The sequence below is a fragment of the Marmota marmota genome, unplaced genomic scaffold (genome assembly GCF_001458135.2).
Source record: "Marmota marmota marmota unplaced genomic scaffold, marMar, whole genome shotgun sequence".
NCBI lineage: Eukaryota > Metazoa > Chordata > Mammalia > Rodentia > Sciuridae > Marmota > Marmota marmota.
In genome coordinates, this window is record NW_026000221.1 from 11,981,189 (window position 1) to 12,004,001 (window position 22,813).

Sequence of the window (22,813 nt, forward strand, 5' to 3'; positions counted from 1 at the left end):
ATTTAGCTCCCACAAGAAATCCAAATAGGACCCCACTCCCAAAGCATACATCACATAGATAATAAAAAGAGACAGATCCCCCTTCCCTCCCCCACCCACAAAATGCTGGCACCTATAAGAAGTTAAGAAGTACAACCAAGATGACTCAGACAGTCTCAGGGGGATTTTATTTTGTGTATGGGACTTAAAATTCATAAATCCTCTATTAGTTCTGTGGAATCGGCCGCGTTTGTCTACCTCTTTGACGAATACTTGTTAAATATAAAGTCATGATTCCAGGGAGTGAGGAGGGGTCGCTTTATGCCTCCCGCACTTCTCTCCTGCAGAAGTATGTTTTAACTTGCAGGTCACTCGGTAAATGATCGGAGTTCTCTGGGCATTATTTGGTTCTGAATAATTATTTAGGATCTCTTTACTGACCCGAACTCCAACTTCTAATCTTATTGTGGTTCTTTCTAAATTGATACAGGTCTGTCCTGGCGGGTGAAGCAGAAAGAATACTGCCTACATGTGAGAAGATTCATAGCAGGCTGCGATGATGGGGGCATTTCAGGATCCAGACGAGGGGGCAGGTAGAACGCGATGTCTCCCGGCACCTTGATGCCAAGGGGGTCGGGGAGAGACCCCAGAAGGAAGCAGAAGTGCGGCGGGGACTGCCGCTGACAGACCTTGGCACAGCCCAGAGCCCCTCTCCACCCGTGGGGAGTTAGCGCGTGTGTGCGCGAGAGCTGCGGGCGGCGGCGGGAGGAGGCGCAGGCGCGCTGCTCGCCCGTCTGCAGCCCCGCGCCGAGCGCCGCGTCTCGGGAGTTGATGGCAGCACCACAGTGCGGACGCCTGGCGGATCGCGGAGCGCAGCCATCCGCCGCTGCCCAGGGAGCGCCCAAGATGTGGGGGGACTGGGGTGGAAGCGGCTGTAGCAGCTCCAGAGACGGGGGCGCGCAGCAGCCTTTGCTCGCCCGCCTGTCCTGACCTGCGTCGCTTGCCCCCAAAGAATGTCAGCCAAGTCCAAGGGGAACCCCTCCTCGTCCTCTCCAGCAGAGGGACAGCCGGCAGCCTCCAAAACCAAGGTGAAGGAACAAATCAAGATCATCGTGGAGGATCTGGAATTAGTCCTGGGCGACCTGAAGGACGTGGCCAAAGAACTTAAGGAGGTGAGAGGATCGGGGTGGGGAGCGAGTTCGCCGCCTAGATCCCCTCGGGGTTCTGGGTCCCATTTTTGCTTGGGACCTCCAGATTTCCAAACTCCTAGGTAACTACAGAAATCTGCCTGCAGACGGACTTTCTTTGCTTCGGCGAGTCTCAAGAAGAGTTGTTGTTGCACAATTTTTTTTTTTTTTTTTTTAATCAGGAAGAAAATCAACTAGTGTTTTATTCGATGGACCTGGAATGGTGGGAGGATAAACGCAAGCGCGTATCTCTGTGTGTGAGTGTGTGTAGAGTCGGAGGAAGGGGTTAACTGGGGGTGTGTCAGCAGAGGAAGGCATGAGCAACCCGGCCAGAGCGTGCAAGATGCCCCCTCTTCTGCTGTCGTGCTCTTCCAGAGTCCCTTGGCAAGTCTGTTCCCCGCCTGGCAGCCTCCCTAAGCCGGGGCTGAAGGGGGGCCGGGCTCTGGGCCCTGGGCCAAGCCCGGGAGGGCAGTGTGGGGAAAACTTGGCTTTGGCTCTCCTCCTCGCCTTCCAGAGCCCCTCTAAAAAGAAAGCGACCGGGGCCACTATCAGGAGAATCCAGCTTTGGGGATATGAAGGGATCTGGGACGTTCTCACTTTCATAATTCCTTAAGAATGGCTTGCTTTCTGCAAATGCCACTCACACAGTAACTCCGGGCCTTCTCGCCATCCCATCTGTCCTTCCTTACCTCCTTTCTTTCATCCTGTCGCCACTAGGCATTGAACCTGGGGAATGGGGCGCGCGAGCAAGTGAGTGAGTGTGTGTGTGTGTGTGTGTGTGTGTGTGTGTGTATGCGCGCGCGCGTGTCGCGCGCGTGCTGGGGTCTTGCCACTTGCGTCCTGACTACCAGGAACTGGGACTGTTTTGATTTTTCCCCCTCCCCCACCCCACTTCTGCCCCCCTTCTAACACCCCCACCTCCTGGCTAGTGATCTGGATTGAAAGGAGTGGGGACGTTGGGGTTTGAGATTAACTCTGGTGCTGGCTCCGGGCGGGGCTGGGAGGGGTGAGGTCTCCTAAGAGATGGCCTGGCTGCTGGTGGCGTCGCAGAGCTGGTGGCAGAATCCCAGAGCGCTGTTCCCCCACTGAATGGGCTCCTGATGGAATTCTTGGTGAGGGAGTCCGCAGCCCCAGTTGCGCGAGCGCTGACTTTAACTTTGAAGGTGGTGGTGGCAGCGGGCGGAAAGAGAAGGGGTGGGGCGTTCATAGTCTATACCCCAAATTGTAATTCTGTTTTTGAAGCTAAGGGGAAGGAAATTGAGGGTTGTTTTGTATAGTTGGCCTCTAGAGATCATTCTCCCTTAATTTCCAATCCAAATTTGAGAAAAGAGTCACTCCTTCCTTCTCCTATTACCTCCGTGAACTGAGCCCCACGTTAAGATTTAGGTCTGTTGAAATGGCCCATCCGTTGCCAGGGTCTGTTTTGCAAATGGCGAATTCATTCCTATAGGCTCTTCAAACAGAACAATTACTACTAAGGTCCTGAGAGCGGTTGACAAAGATGCGGGCATAAAACTTGTTCCCGGTTGCAATGCTTCTCCAGGGTGATTGCTTCACAACTGCTTGACAGATGGAGGGGTTATACATCCAAATGCAAGTCGAAAGATGTCATTCATTTCTTTTGTTATCCTTTCACTTGACATGTTAGGCAGTTGTACTTTCATTCACAACATTATACCATTTTAAAAAATGAACAAATTGGGCACGTTTCTTTTTATCACAATTATATATATATATAATTGTTGAGTTTTAAAAGTGGGGCATATATGGGAAACTTACAGCAGCGTAGTAACTTGTCTTCTCCAAGCTGAAATTGAGAGAAAGAGGGTCAAAATTCTGCATCTGCATCTTTTGTTATGATTTGCCAGTCCACTCACTATTTTGGACAGGATAAATGACAAGCAACTACATGTGGCCATGGTTCTGCTTGGCATCACTATTCTATGCACATTTGGAGACCAAGTAGATACAGAGAAACTTTTAAGGTCCCTCTGGTTCTTGGATAGAATCACAAAGATGTAACCAAATAAATGAGTCTTCATTTAATTGAGGCTCTTTTAAGGGAAACAAATAGGTAGTTCATAAAGGAATATAAACTCATAGGTTATGCATAGCAAAGTAGATGAAGTAATCTGAGAGTTCTGAAGATAAAATTTTCATTTTATATTTTGGAAGTTTTTATTGGCTCTCAGGGTCTATTCCGCTAAAAATCTCAGCATGAAACGGAAATTTATGCATGATAAATGATGCATTGGCCTTGTCAACCACTTTTGTGTGGACATCATCATCTTAGGTTCAAACAAGGAAGTGTACATACTATAACAGACTCAAATCATTGACCATTTATGTAATATGAATAAGAGTTATTTTGAGAGAAAATATTTATAGAGCATGTTGAACCTATGACACCCTGCAGTTGTCCTGCATTTATCTTTTTTTTTTTTTTTTTTGGAGAGTACTGCATATGTGACTGAATATGTCTTTTATTTAATTTGAAGAAAGGAAACACTGAAAAATTTAAATTACAAAGCTTGTTGGTTTCTATACTCATGACTTGTAAATTTGTTACTTTTAATTGATCACTTTTCACATTGAATCTGAAATTCCATACATATATATACATACATACATACATACATATACATACACTCTGGAAGTTATTTTGTGTATATATATATATATATATATATATATATATATATATATATATATATATTAGAGTACTTGCTTAGCATGTGTGAGGCACTAGGTTTGATCCCTGGCACCACAGAAAAATAAACAAAATAAAAGTATGTGTCCATCTACCACTAAAAAAATATTTTTAAAAAATTTTAATTACTTTACAGTTAATGCTATGCTTCTAGACCATTATATATTTTGACAGGAATCTATGCTAACTTTTTATTAACTTGGAATGGAAATTAAAAGTTACAAAGTGACTATGACTGGATTACTATGTCAGTCATCATATGATATTTGTTTCTTTTTGTTGTTGTTTTTCATTGTAATGAAAATACAATTTGAAAATATTCTGTCCTTTATCTTTGCATAAACTGTCAATAATATGGGATATTTGTTTGAAGTTATTTCGAAGTTGCATTTCTTTATATATTTCTGGACTTCAGTCATTTGAATTCAGATAACAAAGTAGATTTGAACTTAGTAGAAGCTGCTTGAAACACTAATAATTAGTAACAAAATCAAGTCGATCTGGTAAGAAAAGTTGTTATTATAAGTGTCTTTTGTGATTAGGGTTTTAGTTATATTTATTTAATCATTTATAATTGGATGTATCTTGGAAGAAGACAGAATTCTGCCCTTGTAATTAAACAAAACTTGAAATAACTTGAGTTTTCAGAATCATCTGAGTTATTTCATCTTCTATGCAATAATGAAAAAGCTTCAATGTAATTCAGTATATTTATTCAGCACCTACCATGTTTCAAGTACTATGCCATCTTTTACTGTTACTAAGATGAATTGCTGTAGTGTATGGCCTCAGTGAGCTCAAAAGTTTATTTGGAGTGTTTATTCTGTTTTTCAACATGAGCAATATAAAAAGGGATCACTGCCTTTAGTAGCCACTCTGCCTGTGGGTATAGGGAAAGAAAGCAGACCCCAGAGTAAGATGAGTACATGTTCATTTATAAACCAGTATTTGTAGTATGGTACTCCTTGGTGAAGAAAGTAGAAGCTTAAAAGGACAATAAGATATGAATTTAAGAAACTTACAATGAGTCCAGGTCATCATGATTAGCATAAATGTAACAATGCCATATACGGAAGTTCTCATATCCAAATGTTATATTTAAATACTAGAGATTTCTGTGAAGGGTAGGACCTTTACAGAAATGAAATGTCAAACAAGGAAGATTTTGACTCTGTTTTTGTAGAGTGGATAGGTTTTCAAGAGGTAGAAGAAAAGGAATTAATAGATAACAACTCTGGAATACGAGATTAATCCATGTTGCTTTTCTTTTACATTGAAAAAAAAAAAGAAAGAAATAAGAAAGAAAGAAAAAAGAGTGGAGAAACTCTAGAGTTTTAGGGATAAAATTAACCTTAACTAGTGTAGCAGATGTTGATGATTCTTTTTCACTAAAAAAAATGTAGAAACAAAGCTATTGCTTTTTAAAAATATTTCCGAAATAATCCAGCATCTTTAGTAGTAATTTGCCTGTTCTTTATTGAAGAACTCACTAATAAGTTGTTTTGCATCAATGTAGGTGTTAATATGGAATCACAGATCTCATTGGTTGGAGAGAGATTAGTATCTCTAAATAATAGCCTTTATCTGAAAACAAAATTCACTGCTATTTTAGCTCAATTCTTTTTTAAGTTAGACTGTTTATAACCTTGAACTTTTCTTGTAGCATTTCATTGTACAATTTTAAGTCATAGAAATTGAATAAACAAGAAATATATATACCATATATATTATATACATATGTGTGCATATATATGTGTGTATGTGTGTGTGTGTATCTATATCTATATCTATATCTATCTCTCTCTATATATAGATATAGATATAGATATAGATATATATCTTTGAAAGCACTTGAATAGACCTGTTAAAATGAATCATTGTGTCAGTAACATGGAAGAGTCACTCAAAGACTGGCCCCCATGAGTGGGCAGGTTTGTTGGCATTGTGGCTGTGAACTGGAAAACACCCATTATTTTTCTTATACTGTCATAAAACAAAATAAGTTCCATTTATTAGACTAAAGTTTAATTTTGAAAACTGAAAATCTATATTAAATGGTTTGATTTATGATTGATGAAAACAGAATTAACAATTATCTACAAAATATTTTTACTTTTAAATGTTTCTCCTTTTTTAATAGCTTATCTGAGTTCTATATTTATTGCTCTGGGAAAGTCTACAGTGTTTTTGGTTAATGAATCCAGGCATATAAACTCATTACTAAAACAAATTACAGAGAATAATCTCTGGAGTATTTTCCAAGTTCTGAAATTGTGAATGAATGGAATTTAATGGTTCATTTAATAGTAGGAATAGCTGTTCTTTTACTACTTTATACAACAGCCTACCTTCCCAAACTGGTTATATTTAACAAATAATATATATATATTTGCTTTTCTTAAGCATGATTGCTAAGCATATTACCAAGAGAAAGAAATGATTCTAAGAAAATAGAGATAACCAATAACCATCCCTCATTGTCTCTTTCCAATGAATTAAACCATTCAGCACTCTGAGAATTAACTGATAAGAAATTCAAGCCACCTTAAAGTAATAGTCAGTGTGCTTCAGGCAACGGTGAAGTAATAGATAATAAAATCAATGTAAGAGGTTTCATTGTTACCTGGATTAGGTTTTTTTTACCGTTGCTGCTGTAAGGATCTCAGGTATTTAAATCTAAATGTAGGAAAAGAGATAGAAATACAAGTTTGAGCTAAGCATATTTTCCCAAACAAAATAAACTACAGAACCTTCTACAGAGGAAGTTCGCGAAAAATTTCATGGGCAATTTTTGAGACTTGCATGATAAAATTCCAATAGTGTGCTGATTTGGTTTGATTGAAACGTGAAAAACTGACATCAAGCTGCAACTGCAAGATTAATACACAACAAAGGGCACTGCATTTTCAGTGGACCAATTTCTTCTTTTTTAAATTTTAGAAGTAACATAGTGTGTGTGTGTATATATATTATATATACATATATTATGTATACATATACATAATATATGTATTATGTATATATATACATAATATATTATGTAAGGTCTAGAAAAATTTAGAAGGAACAAATAAAAACTATTCTTAATACTATACAGAAATAAGTATGCTAAACATTTTACTACATTTCCTTCCAGTTTATTTATTTATTTGGTGCTGGAAATGGAAGCCAGGGCCTTGTACATGCTAGGCAAGCCACTAAGCTACATCCCAATCCCTCCTTCTGTCCATTTGTATTCATATTTTAACGTAGATAAAGTTGTAAAAATCATGAATTATGTATTGTGGTATTTTTTATTTTCCTGAATAATATTAGATCTTAACCATTATAGATTAGCCATTAGTTACTTCATACTTCCCTTAATGTGGGTATTCTAATTATTACGATTTTTGTGGTTATTGAATGTCATTAGAAAAAAATAGCATTGGCAATAAACATAGATATAAAGATAAGTTGCACTTTTTTATGTGTACTCTTTTAAGTGAGTTTATTCATATTAGGTCATTTAATCAAAGTATATGAAAAAGTTACTGTTTTCTCCCATTTTACAGATAAGCAAAATAAGGCCTGGAATGTTAAGACACTAGCTCAAGGTCATTTACTTTTAAGTGAAAAAAATGAGGCTTCAATATCAGATATTTTATTGTCAGAGCCTGGGCATTTCACTGTAAGATCTATTTTTTTTTTGTATATTGTTGTTGTTTTTACATTTTCTTAGAAGCCAAGGATATAAAGCTTAGCAGTTTTCGATCCATATTGCCAAAATCTCTTCTAGACCGTGTTCACCATATTTATTCCCAACAGCAGTATATGTGTGGACAATGTTTCCTAAATTCAGAGTGAAGCTAATAATCCATTTACTTTAAGGCTTGCTGTATAATTTATTGTCTTCATTATAACTATTATTTTTGGGGATGCACTTAAATTTCAGCACCAGCATTGAGGTAAAATTAGTAGTGAATAAATAAGAATTTCCAATTTGCATTTTTCAGATAAGTAGATGGGGCAGTGAATTGCCTTTAACCTGTTTTGTCTTCAACAAAAATGTTGATGAGAATATTGCATAGCTTTTGAATAGTATGGCTGAGAACATAAAGGAACAACATGAGTATTTGTTGATACCTAGCATTGTACATAGGTGTTTTCAATGAATAAAAATAATTTTGGGACTGGGGTTGTGGCTCAGCAATAGAGCGTTTGCCTAGCACATGTCCTGGGTTTGATCCTCAGCACCACATAAAAATCAATAAATAAAATAAAGGTATAACAAATAATTTGAGATTTATTATCTTTTGTTGTTATCAAATTGCCCTTGAAAGCAGGAGCTGTCAGGATGGTTGGGATTTGATGGTGGCTTTTCTTTTTAATATGATTGATGAATTAGAGAAACTTTTGAATTCTTAACCACATGCAACATTATTAAATAGGCTAATTATATTATGTATATTTTATAAATAGTTTTGTATTGTGCTATCAATTATAAGCCACATATAAATATCCCTCCACATATAAGTGGTGCATGAAATATCTTATTCTACAATCCTGTTTGTTTCTGTTCTAGTGTAAAATTAACAGAAATGATCTCATTACATTGAAAGTCAGGTCATTAGGAAGAACTGCTCTAAATTGAGGTTTCCCGTAGGATCTGGAAATCCAAAGTCAGCAGTGCTTCAGCTCTAAACAAGAGCCAGAAAGTAACATTAACTGAAATGAAAAAATAATAGCTAACTAATGCTCAATTCAAAGTACCCTCACTCGGTGGCCTATCAACTCAGGACAAATATTGCCTTATTTGGCAGAAGCTAGTTTTCTTTCTGAGAATGGAATGACATGAAGATTCCAAAGGAATTAAATTTCCAGTCCCAACTTTCAGGCAAGAAATATTAATATTGTAGGACATAACTTGTACTGATGATCTTTGTTACTCTTTCTTAAACTTTGCAAGTGTTACTTCAGTTCATGTTTGAGGTAAATGGTTACTTCCAGAATGTTTGAAGTGAATTAATTGGACACCTGTGTCCAATGACTCAGTTACAATGCAGGTAACATATGCCAGACTTATCTGGAAAAAGCAAACCAAACTTGATGGTTTCTAACAGGGTCTCTTCCATAGTACCACAATGAAAGGTAACATATGGGTGTATATTTGCTCTTTCATAATACCAAACCTTAGTCTAAGATTTCAAACTACATGGCGATTTGTTGGAAAATTTTTAGTTTAAAAACATTGTTCAAATGAATTGCCTTCTAACTTCAGTGGTTTTTAATTTTTCCCCTGTATCTAACGGCTGTAAAAAAAATTGAGAGAATCAGGGAATGTTTCTCTTGGAACAAAAGCTCATACAAACATCAGTTTTGCCACATGTCCAGAGAATATTGGGTAGGAAGATATGACTCTAAGTGAAGAGAAAAAACAAGTGATTGCTTGCCATAACCACCCCCACCTTTTAAAAAATTAGAGATTGCTTGAGGTTTAGCTTCATAATTTTCAGGATTACAAATCCTGGATATATGAAAATGAAATAAAGAAATGCAGATGGCTATAATCTGATGGTTTTATTCTAAGGAGCAACTGATTGGCATATCAGTGATTTCTTCTTTAAAAACCCTGATGGATGTATCTCTAAGTTGGACAAAAATGTATTTGAATAAATGCATATTATAATTACACACACTTACAAGCACACACAATTTAGTACTTTCCAAAAACTGCAGAATGTGCATGTGGCTACAAAAAAGGACAAAATGTTTCCAGAGTTCATTGTAAATAAAGTATATTTTTCTCTTAAAACTTATGCCAGAGGTCATCCCATTTTTTGTTTTCCCATGTGACATTAATTTATGAATAATGAGCTATATTTTGAATTCCTAATATGTGTAAGTATTATATTGAATACCCTAAAAGATGCAAACATGAAGAAGCTAAAGAACCTGCTGTTGAAGAACATCACCTTTCCTAGGGTGAACTTCACCTCTGGTAGGGTGCTTTAGACTTAAAAAATGTGTAAAGGCCTTATAAATAGATTGCAAAGATAGGAGCATTTATTTTATCTTCCATTTAAATTGATTTCTGAGTTAATGAATTGAAACTTTGCTTAATAAGATATGTAATAACTCCTGTAAATGCATCATCATTTAGAAATGTAAAGACAAGCCCTGCAAGTTTGTGTATATGTTGCTTTGTTATTTGACATTAGAAAATCCTGTTATTATATCATGTGGTTTTCATACATGCTACTAATACCACAACTTACATTTATGAAGCAAATCTTTCTCAATGAGAATTGCCAAAGAATAAAAATGCATTAGAAAACAATTAACAGTTATTGTTCCTTTAAAAAAATTATTAAACCCTTACTGTTTTATATTCCTTGCAACAACAGATCTTATACAGGTATGACATGTCTATACTTATGTTAATTTTAATGTGATATCTGAAAAATTATGACAGAATGATTAAAAAAGTATCAAGTCCCTTTAATTTGTGTGATAATGTGACTCTAGAGCTTAACTGTAACTAACTGAAGACAACTTTATAATTTTAAAACCCAAATATCAGAGATATTTTATTTCTATTTAATTACATATAGAATAATGTGTGATTATCTCTTTGTTGAATAGATGATGTTTTTTGTTTTGTTTTGTTTTATTTCGGTACTGGAAATTGAACTCAGGAACACTCAATCACTGAGCCACATCCCCAGTCACATTTTATATTTGATTTAGAGACAGGGTCTCACTGAGTTGCTTAGTGCCTCAATGTTGCTGAGGTTGGCTTTGAACTTGCGATCCTCCTGCTTCAGCCTCCTGAGCTGCTGGGATTACAGGTGTGTGCCACTGCCCCCATCAGATGATGTTTTTGATACATGTTTAGAATTCTATTTTTTCTTTTTTCTTTTTCTTATTCTTTTTTTTACAATAGGAGAATTTTGAGCACAATAGGTGCTCATTAACATAGAATTAGATAGACGGGTAAGATCTCAAACTCTGAAGCCAGATTGCTTCATTGAACATTGCTGCTGTGCAATATTTAGCACATTAAATGTTCTTCACCTTCATTTCCTTTTTAAAATGCCAATAATGATAAGGTTTTCTATAGAATAGGCTAATTATTGGGGATTAAATGATTATATATAAATCAGTTAGTATAGTTCTCATGCACAAGTAAGCCCTACATAGGTAATTGTCATTATTCTTATTTTAATATGTCTTGAGCTCCTTTATTCAATTTTTCAACATATAGTTGTTTAGGACCTACTCTATGTTAGGCACTATTCTAGTTGCTGGGGATTTAGTGGTGAACAAAACAAACAAAATTCATGAGAATTACACAGTCAGTGGGGAGGGCATGAAGATAGGTCAGTGTAATAAATGCCAAATCATATCCATATATTAGAAGATGACAAGACCTCTGAAATAATAGAAGATGATAATGGAATAAACAGAGTTGGGGAGGAGGAGCAATTTTAAATAGGGTGGTCCAGAATAATCCTTGTTGAGAGAGTAACATGACAGCACTGGAGGAAAAACTTGGTGGTGAAGAAGTGTGCCATTTGGAACTATAGCAGTACTTAAAGTCCAAGGAGAGGGAACAGTAGTGTGAGGACCCATAGTAGGCAAGTGTCCCATGCGTCTGCAGAAAAGAAGGAGGCCAACATACATGAATCAGATGGGCATGGGGGACACTTCTCAGGATATTGACTCAAAGTAGAGACCTTGTGGGGTCTTGAGCATAGGAGTGACTGGATCTGGTCTATGATCTAATCTATTCCATTCTTTATTTTTCAACCTTTAATCTCTAGGTCAATGTTTCATAAACTCATCAATGCTGACTTTTTGCATAAGTTGAATCTTTGTTGTGGAATGCTTTCCTGTAGGTTGTTAGGGTGGTTAGCACCTCAGTGGTCTCTACCAACTAGATGGCAGTGTAAGAACTCAAAATATCACTAGACACTAACACAGACCCCTGGAGTCAGGGAAGTCACTTGTTGAGAACTACTCTCAGCTCTTCTTAAATATTCTGTGTTACTTAATGTTTGCTTTCTGTACCTTTTTCTTTCCTTAGGCTCGTTCATCAAGCATTTTGACTTTATGTTTTTGTTATCTTATCTGTGTTATCTTTAAAAACACCATTTATTATCTTTATTTACATTTACTTATTTTCACCACTCGAGCTACTTTTAAAATATACCTTCCTATTTTCATTCATCACTTCCCCTATCTTATATTCCATTTCACAATAAAGTAAAAAATTAAACTGAAAATTTTCAAGGGATTTGAAAATTTCACAAGGAAATAAAGATTTAACTGAAAAAAAAAATTAAGGTACATGTGTGAATTTTAGGATTTGGGGAAAAAAATGGGAACTCTGGACAATGGGCACAGCCCAAAATGAGCTATTTCCTTTCACTGACAGTTCATGAATGAGGTCAGTGGCACCTCTTACTAGAAGGGAGACTTTTTGCTCACCCATGAGTTAGTTTTATGTGTCTTCTGCCTCTGTTGCTGTAGAGACAGGAGATGTTATAATGGTGTCCCTGCTCTATGGCACAGCACCCATTATTGAAGACATACGGTGAACGTGGTAATGATAACATACATGGTTGACATCTGTTCAGTGCTCAAGATGTACCAGGTGCTGCTCTGAGTTAGCTTACTTAATCCTCAGAGTCACCCTTTGAGGTTACTATAATTATTTTTAATACAAGATGGCAGAAACAAAGAAGTGAACCAACATAAAGACAAATGACGGAGTTGAATTCTGTATTTCCTGCTTCAAATCTTGTCCATTCAAACTCCCCTATTCCTGGCAGCAACATATTCATCCTGATGTTTTTCCTCTTTCTCCTCCTGCATTTCCCCTATCATTTATCTTTTTCCCCTATTTAGTCTTCCCTCTTTTCTCTTTCCTTCCTCTTTTCCTTTATTCCTCCTTTCTTCAGTTTCCTTATCCACTTTTTTGATATACCTTTATAGATAATTTGCTATTCAAACATTTCTTTTGGGATGCTTACTATGTAGATAAAACAGTGAGCCAAACATATGTGGTCCCTGTCATCTTGAAACTCACAATTCAGTAGTGAACTATTATCCAAATAATAATAGAAGTTATATTTGGTGAAGGCTGTCAAGACTATAAAGGGAAAGTTCAAGATGCAACAAATGCATTACATCATTGCTAAGCAGGAGATTTCAGACTGGCTGCCTTCTTTTTCCCACCACTCTCTCTCTAATACCTATGCTATTAATTTCATGGATGATGTTTTAATAGACCTAGCACTAATCTTTCTGCTTCCCCCTAGTCAATTCATCCCCAACACTGCCAGCTAAATCTTAATCACTGTTTTCTTCAGGCCACTCCCCTATTTAAAAGATCACTCACTGTCCTGTTACCTAAAATGTCAAGTGGCCACAGACGGTTTTTTGCAGAGTCGCAGCAATTTCCTGCTTCACCAGTGCTTGGACAGAGCCCAGCGCTGTCTGGCATCCCTGCATCAGCCCTTTGCAGCTCCTCTCAGTGCACTGCTGAGTCGCCCAGGCCCCGCCCAGCTCACTCCTGTGGCCCTACAAGGCCAGTTAACCTGGAGCTCTGTGCCTCTTGTGTCTACCTGCTTACTACTTCTACCTCATGGAATGGCTTTGAAGAACTCTCTCAAATACTTTCTTCACCAGTTACATGAAGAAGGGGAACACTGGAGAAATCAATGAAACTGTAGAACCAACCAAGTGACTGAATCTTCTTCAGGATGTCAAGAAATCAGACTGTGATGTTTGGCAAGGGAGCTGAATGCAATGTGTGGGCCCAACACTTGGGAAAAACAATCAAACTACATGAAGTACTGGAACTGTAAAACTGGCCATAGACAAAAATGGCCTTCCTCCCTTGTATGACTTCAGTGAGGTTCATTACTTAAATGAACAAGTGAAATATATCAGAGAACTGGGGAACTGCATAACAAACTTGCAGACTATCTTTCAGACAAGCACACTCTGGGAGACAGTGATAATGGGAGCTAAGCCTCAGGAAGACTTTCCCATAGCCATCTGCAGACTTCTCTGGCCCCAAGGCAGCACATGCAGGTTGGGGTTACCTTTGCCTTTTCTACAAATTTTACCAAAATACCACTTAAGTTTATGAATTTGTACCATTCCTTAAAAAAAAAAAAGTAACCCCCTGAAAAGTCATATGTTCAAATCTAACCTTCCAACCTGTTTGACTTTTTCTGTGTCTTCCCTTCAGTGAGGAGCACAGGGACCATCACAGGCAATCTACATGACATCTTTTTATCCAACTTAGTATCTATACTCCCCATGTTTATTGTCACTATGTCTCTATCTCATATTTGCTTATCTGACTTCACAGTTGTTCTCTGGGCATTTTCTTTTTAAAAGCCTGTTAACTTTTCACTGCTTGTTACAAACCATGTAACCTTCAATTCAATATTTTAAGTCTCATTTTCATTATCTGATTAGGAATGGGAACTTCAGTATCTAATTCCAAGTAATACTTATTAAGGGGATTGGGGCTGAAACCAATCACTCCACTTGTATGTGAGAGACTGTTCTTTCTAATCTACTGGGAAACAACATTAAGGATTTGCCTCTCTTTCTGGGTGTGTGGCACAAGCATGTAATCCCAGTGGCTTGGGAGGCTGAGACAGGAGGATTCAAGTTCAAAGACAGCCTCAGCAGATTAGTAAGGCCCTACACAATTTAGTGAGACCCTTTCACAACAACAACAACAACAACAAAAAGAGCTGGGGATGTGGTTTAGTGGGTAAGTCCTGCAGGATTTAATCCCTGGTACAAAAAATTTTTTTTCTCCTCTCTCTCATATACCATCATATTTTACTTTCCATAGATGATTCCTATCAGCATACAAATAGGGAAAAAGATAATAATAAATCCCCTAAAATAAATAAATTTTAGGGAATCCACTTCTCCTAAAAATTATCATTATACTTTTAATTCCCCTTTACAAAAAAATTGAAATTATATATACTTGTTATCACCTATTCTTTCCTAAATCCACTCCAGTCAGGTCTGTACTCTCAACACTATACCAAAACTGCCTCTACTAGGTTGTCAATGGCTCTGTTATTTAATTAAATGGTTCTCGCTTCTAATATTAAGTCACCTATTGGTAGCACTTGATAGTCTTTTTTATTAATCTTTCTTCACTTGTCTTGAAGAATTTGCAGACTATCTCACCTCACTGATTTTTCTTTCTCTGATGTCTTTACTTACTCTTCCTCTGGGATATCTTATCCCAATTTTTTAAATCTTTTTTTTTTTTAATTACACTTGTTTTCTTGGTCCTTTTATTTGGTCTTGTGTATAAATTCCACCACTAAGTCTATGACTCTGAAATCTGTATATTCAGCCCAGACATTTTATCTGAACTTGTATAGCCAATATTTTATTCTTTATCTCTACTCGGACGCCTAAGAGGCATCTTCACCTCACAGTATCCAAAACTGGGTTCGGATCTCCAGTGTTCCGAATGGTAATCTTGCTGCTTTATGAATAAATGTGCTATGTGCATTTTCATGCCTAAGATGCTCTTGAGATAACTCTTTAACCTCATTCAAATTTTGCTCAATGGTCACCTCACTGAGGACTATTCTGGTAACAATGTATGTAGTTATAGCTCTTGTTTTACATTTTCTCTTTTCTTAATACTAATCAGCTTTTGACACACTGAACAACTTATTTCACATATGAATTATTGTTTGTTTCCCACTTCTAGAATGCCATCTCCTAGATGTTGATGTCCTCTGTTTTGTTTCTTTGTGTATCCAAAGTTTGTAGAACAGTGGCTTACATGCAGTGGATGCTCATTAAGTGAAACTAATAAATAACTGGATCTTTTCCAACTCAAAACTTATGCTCTAAAATATCTTAAGATCAAAGCTATCACCTTTTACTTTCCATCGGATAGTCACAATTTGCACAGAATGATCATATAATAGATATTTATTAAATGCATTTCATGTGGGCTCTTGTCTATTACATATTGGAGGGATGTGTGCGTTGGCTGGAGGGAGCTTGTGTTAACCCGCCTTTGATGGCATAATGTATTACTCTTGATATACCTATTCTGTAAAACTCAACCATATATAGAGTTGAGTTTTACAGAATAGGTATATATATATATATATATATATATATATATATATATATATATATATATATATATATATNAAATCACATTGAGATGTCATTTGTTTTGCCTTTCAAAGTTCAAAAGTTTGATGATCCACAGAGATAATGGATCTATAGATATGAGCTGTCAAACATTATTAGTGGAAATGTGAATTGGTGTAATGTTATAAACATCTTCCAAAGGATGAAAAGAAAATGACAACTTTACCAAAGGCCAAATGTTTTCTCTGTTAAGCAGATGCTAATCCATAATGCAGGTGGGGGGTTGGGTAGGGGAGAATGAAGGAACTCTGGATTGTGCAGATGGGAGTGAGGGGAGGGGAAGAGGGGTTGGAGAGGGGAAGGGCAGTGGAATGAGATGGACAGTATTAACCTATATACATGTATGATTATACTACTGCATCATGTACAGCCAGAGGAATGAGAAGTTGTACTCCATTTGTGTACAATGTGTCAAAATGCATTCCACTGTCCTGTATAACTAATGAGAACAAATTAAAATAAGAATGACAACCACCATGGCTTTGTTTGGGGGAAGGTTAGTGGGAACTAGGTCAGGGACAGGGGTGGGAGGGAGCCGACTCTTCTCTATCTCCCCTTTCAGGCTGTTGGATGTTTGTACCTTATGAATGTGTTATCTGCTCAAATTTTTTATTTTAAAAATAACTATAATCAATCTTTGCCAATTTCTAGTTTCTGGAATTTTTATTGGGACTTTATTCAATCTACAGATCAACTTAGGGGAGAATTGACATCTTAATACTGAATCTTCCAACTCCTGAACAGAGTATGTCTCTTTTGGCTGTGGGTCAGTGATTTTGTGTCCATTTCTGACTAGTCTTGGTCTGTTGATTTTTTTTTTTTTCTTACATTGTCTTTATTTGGTTTTGGTAATGCTGGATCATAAAATGAGTGCTATTTCATTTCCCGAGTGTAAAATTGATGTTATTCATTCCTCAAATGTTTGGTGGACTCCTCTAGTGATGCCATATGGACCTGGAGTTTCATTTGTGGAGAGATACTTAATTACAAGTATTGTGTGAATATACATATTTATTTGATTTTTTTTCCTAAACAAATTTAAAAAGTCAGCCAAAGGCTGGGTTGTAGCTCAATGGTAGAGCGCTTGCCTAGCTTGTGTGAGGCACTGGGTTGGAATATCAGCACCACATATAAAAAATAAATAAAGGTCCACTGACAACTAAAAAATAATATTTTTAAAAAGTCAGTTAAAAAATATATATATATATATTTGATACTGGGGATTGAAACCAGGGACACTCATCCACTGAACCATATCCCCAGCCCTATTTTGTATTTTATTTAGAGACAGGGTCTCACTGAGTTGCTTATAATATTATCTTTTGAAATGACCAAAGGATCTTTAAGCAAGAGATAATATAGTGAATACTTACTATGTGTCAGACAAAGTTCTGAGTTTTAAAAAGTATCAACTCATCAAATCTTCACCCTTTTAATTTCCTATCAAGTGCTTCCAAGTTGTCCCTCCTATATGGAAATTCTGGAGATGGTTTTTCTACATAAACTGAATTTGGCCTGGGTTCTCAGGTTTTCACCATCAGAAAAAGGCTGGTTCTTATTTGAGAGTAACCATTTTATCTTTTAGGCACAGGGATGGCAAACTATTTGAAACACTTAGAATGATATCTTTTAAATCAGATATGTTTTCTTCTCATAGAATATATAAACTAAAGTGAAGAAAGAGTATATCATATTTTACAGCATTTCCTTTTTTTTGGCTTACATAATGTGTGTCTTCATTGCCACTAGTCTTTTCAAATTTTGTATTAACTGGAAAATAGCATATAAAGGGGATATGGAATATTGTTTAAGTTGAAAAAAAAAGAGAAGAAATAAGCAATCACTTTGGTGAGACGGAACGTTGTACAAAACTCTGAGAAAGGAGGTGATATCTATGTTTGGCTTTGGTTTCTTCTTTTATACACTCCCTCTAGTGTTCAAAATATGGGAACTTATACTTAGCCTATACAGATGCTAAAGTGCAGATATTAATTTAGAAGTAGGGTTTTCCTAATCTAATGTTATTTTGTTTTACTAGGAGATTATATTTTCAAGTTACTGAACTGTCAGACATTGTATGCAAAACATATTCATCTTTCTTTAACTATGAAGATTTTCAATCCTGTACTGTCCATAGACACGTTTTTAATCTGTGCATTTCAGTTAGGGAGATTATTGGATTCCTGTCTTTAACATCATGCTGCATTGCAAACTTTTTCTCAGTTTTCATAATCAAAGTTCAGGTTTTAGTTTTACAATTTGAATAGGAACAAAAACTTTCCTACATACTAAATATAATGTAAACTGGAAAGCACTGTAAACTAATTAGAAAAGTAGCATTGAACATGGATATGAAAACATTTAATCACATCATTTTACTTTAATATAATGAAATGGTATTTAAATATATTGATTTCAAACTGCCTTAAATAACCAAGATATCTCTAGGAAAAGAAAAAAATACATATGTACTATTTTAGTTTAATATAGAGTATCAATAATTGCTAACACATAAAAAAGATCACTGTAAATTATAAAATTAACTTATTGCTATTTGCTGAATTTTAGAAATCAGAGACTAATGTTTGAATTTAATTGTTCTAAACTGACTTGTAATAATTTTACTTATATTTATTTAATGTCTTATAACTTTTTAGCACTTTGATTCCTACTATCTCAGTTGCTCATTATCAGATGAAGTTAAAAAAATAGAAAAAAAAATTTTCAATTATTTTTCTGAGACATTGTTTTCTGAGTTATGTTAACTCTCTGGAAGTACATTATGTTAAAATGATGAATAAATTTTAAAATGTAATTAAAGACCCAAAATTCACCCTATAAGATTTCTTCAGGGAGATTTATATTTGGTACCTAAACCTTGTTTATATCAGGCTGCATTTTTTACCCTTGAGGAGACTTACAACATTTCAATATACACAACAATATGGCACAGCCTGTGTGTTTGTGGTTGTTTCATTAGTCACAGATGGTATGTAACAAAATATTTGGGAGCTTAATGTTTGCATTTTGAAGTCACTAATGCTCATAATATCTAGTGGGTTCTCTTACTCACCCATAGCCCCTTGAGTTATTTAAGTTTTGTAACTCACTGTATACTCAGCCAATAACACTTCTAGGACTTTTAGAATGTGTGTGTGTGTGTTTGTGGGGGCGGGTAGTCATTGAGAAACTATCTAGGAGAATTTTTATCATGTTTTTCCTTTGTCACTCCTCCAAAAAATGAAGTCCTAGCTTGTATATTAACAATTTAGTGTTACCTAATGGAGTTAACTCCTATAGTGTAAAATTTAGCTTTTTCTTAGATTTTCAGAGTCATGTTATGTTATTAGTGGTTTCTGATATGTATCTTCTTTCCTTGGGAAAAACTGATGAAGAAAAGGGAATTTTATGAAAAATCATTGACACCATAGCAGAGCTGCAGCCAGAAAAGAAAACTAGACCCAAGGTTATCATTGAAAAGCTCATATGTGATCTATGTATGATACATCAAAGTATGCATGACAGTGCATTCTACTGTCATGTATAACTAATTAAAACAAATTAAAAAAAAAAAAAAAGAGAAGCTCACTTGTGAGGCAATGCAAGAAGGTTTCGAGGAGAAATGATTGGGCTTATGAAAACCTTAACCCAATCAGTGAATTAACCCCCTGATAGAATTAATGAGTGGTACCTGAAGGTGGGTAGGGTGTGGCTGGAGGAGGTGGGTCCCTGGTGGCATACCTTAGGGGTATATATTTTGTATCTGGTGAGTGGAGTCTCTCTCTACTGCCTCCTGTTAGCCGCTTACCTCTGCCACACTCTTCTACTATGATGTTCAGCCTCACCTTGAGCCCTGAGGAATGGACCCAACTGTCTATGGACCAAGACCTCTGAAACTGTGAGTCTTCAAATAAACTTCCTTCTCTAAAGTTGTTTTTGTCAGATCTTTTACCACAGCAGTGAAAACACCATTATTTACTAGGTTAGTACAAGATGATGGTTTTCTTAAATTGTGAGAAAAACTAAACCAATTAGATGTTTTTTAGTCTGAAAACTTAATCAACTATGCAATTTTAAGATATTTGTATTTCAGAACTATGGTTGTGACTCAGTGTTAGAGCCCTTGCCGAGTACATGTGAGGCACTGGGTTCAATCCTCAGCACCACATATTTTTTTTTTTTAAATCTAACTAAATAAGTTTTTTTTTTCTTTAACTAAATAAAGGTATAAAAATGTTTTTATTTCACTCTATACCAACAGTAAATATATGAGAATGATTGAATCCATGTCTCAAGAAGTTCTTTTCTAAACCAAAAGTACAGTGATCATCCACATAGCATTAATCTGAAGTACTTTTTAATGTTAAAGTACATAGCAGGTAGTATTTTGGTTGATGTAGTTTCCTTTGAATTTTGTTAATTCTCAAATTAAGCACAGCTACTTTACCAACATTTTAAAATATATCATTGCAGATATTGGTTCCATTATTAACACACACACACACACACACACACATACACACAAGAATATACACGCACATATTATAAAATTCTCCCAGAAGTCTTTTGAAGGGCTTTTGATTTTTGAAAAGTAGGAGTCAAAGTAATAATGAGTTACATTAATATCTTTCCTCTAAATTGCAGGAAGCATATTATGTTTATCAGTACAGGCAAAATATGATACATTAACACAGCTAGAAGTATAATTTAAAAATAAAATGTTTCTGTGAAATTAAGAAAAGCTTCCTAATAAAAGTAACACTTCTTTTAAAGTGTCATAAAAAACAGAATTTATTTAGTGGTAAAGAAAATTTTAAATTGTAGCATTTTTATGAAAGTAAGTGAAGTTTATTTGCTTAGAATACTTTCCTATTCCAAAATTAATTTTGAAATAATTTATGATTATAGTGAAATAGGTTTCTATTACTCAAGAGAACTAAGAAGTATCTAATTTGATTTAGTATCCAATCTGTTATTCTAAAAGAAAAATGACTAATGGTTCTTTTTTATGTTGCTGTTATGACTGACATAATTTTTGTATTTTTTGAACAAAGTTTATCATGGTAGCTGAAGTTACACATATAATTATTCAATACAAAAAATAGGAAAATGATATTTTAAATGTATATTATACCTTAGCATTTTCTTCCTTATAATCATGATGTTAGGTCTATAAGGGTATAAAGTCTTTGTATGACATTTATATTGTTTTACCTTATTAGCTTACAGCAGGACTTATGTAACAACCTAGCAAAGTATATTTACTAAAGATAGATCTGTACATATGAAATTTAAAATTTGTTCCTTGACAAGCAAATTTAAATTATAGAATAAATAAGGAATTTTTATATCTGAAATCAACAAGAGTTTATTTAGTCTAACACAGTGTCCTGTCCAAAGCAATTAGTCAGGGAGCTTTGTTCCAAAAAGTCACTCAAATCCCAGACTCTTAATATTTCCATTTCAACATAATATTGTCCAGGAAAAAAAAAAGGATTTAAGGAGAATTCATACACACTTCTGTGTTTTAGTCTGCAAGTGAAACAGATTTTCTGTACATACAGAAAAGTAGCCCCAACAGGAATGCAAGAATAATAAAGCTTTATAAAACTGTGATGGGCAAGAAATCAGCAAGGACTTGAAGAATCCAGTAGTATCTTGGCCACACCTTTTTTTTTTTTAAACTACTTCTGGATTCTTGCTTTTCAATTTAAGGCTTATGGACTACTAATTGTATCCAATAGGTTTTACGCACGCACGCGCGCACACACACACACACACACAATAATTTCTTATAGGGAAGATCTGTCAAACTCAATACATTGGCATTATTTCATTATAAACTTACTAAGGTAAATATTCTGCTTTTTGGAAACTGTATATCAGAACTAGCATTCCATAGAGAAATGTTACAAAACACTGTTTTTGATCATATAAATTGAATAAATGTCAGAATGTGTCATAAAAAGAAGAAACCTTTAGTGGACTCTTTGGCCTATACTAAGTCAGGGATACATCACGTTTGATTGTACTTGTCAGGAAAAACTTCAATAGAAAAATAATGTGCCATTTAGTTTACAGTGAGTACAAATTTTTGAATGCCTCGGATGCCAAAGCAAAACTAAGAACTTGAAATTACATGAGCAAAGAAATGTCTAGAATTAACAAAGTGGTTCTTAACTAATTTGCACAAGGATCATGCATGAAAATAAACTTACTTTATTTCAGTCAGTTTTAAGTTGGTCTTAGCTGCCAAAGAATATTAACAATCTTAAGCTTCTGTCCACAGAAGTTTACAGATACCAAATTAGAATGGATTTCAGGTATTAACTGCCCTCCTCAAAGGATTCATACATTGGCACAACTGTGAAACAGCACACTCCCCAACAATAAGGAAAAACCTAGAATTACTACTAAAACCAATCAAATGCACAATTAATAATATTTCTTACAGAAAGTAATAACCCTAATCCTCAATTATTAAAATTATTCAATTGAAGTTAAATTTCCATTAGCATATTCTACTTTAAAAAGTGAGAAAATGCATAACACATTTTAAATGATTGTGAGATCAAAAAGTTTTTTAAAAATAAAAGTTTTATTTCCTAAACTGTGAGCTTCAGAAATATGGGATTTCCAAATATATCCTCTTTCCCATCAATGTTAAGTTAGAATAAATGACATAATTCTGTCTTGAATTTATATGCCATGTAGATATATATATATATAT

At 35.5% G+C, this 22,813-nt stretch overlaps 1 protein-coding gene and 1 long non-coding RNA gene across 6 annotated transcripts in view; both read left to right on the top strand.

Moving 5' to 3' along the window:
• Positions 1-218: 218 nt before the first annotated feature.
• The window catches only part of Prr16 (proline rich 16), a 160,775-nt gene continuing 138,180 nt past the window's right edge, over positions 219-22,813 (top strand). The window contains exons 1-2 of one of the 5 annotated variants that reach the window (XM_048792025.1): positions 219-328; positions 470-1,151. In XM_048792025.1, the coding sequence (XP_048647982.1) occupies positions 993-1,151 (159 nt within the window). In that variant the 5' untranslated portion in view covers positions 219-328; positions 470-992. Of the gene's footprint in view, positions 355-469; positions 1,152-2,255; positions 2,279-22,813 lie in introns of those variants that run through there. The other 4 variants (XM_048792024.1, XM_048792028.1, XM_015488617.2 and 1 more) reach the window with 4 other exon arrangements.
• The window catches only part of LOC125612935, a 27,619-nt gene continuing 19,295 nt past the window's right edge, over positions 14,490-22,813 (top strand). Inside the window, exon 1 of the long non-coding RNA XR_007343415.1 lies at positions 14,490-14,653. This is a non-coding gene — a long non-coding RNA (uncharacterized LOC125612935). The remainder of the gene's footprint in view (positions 14,654-22,813) is intronic.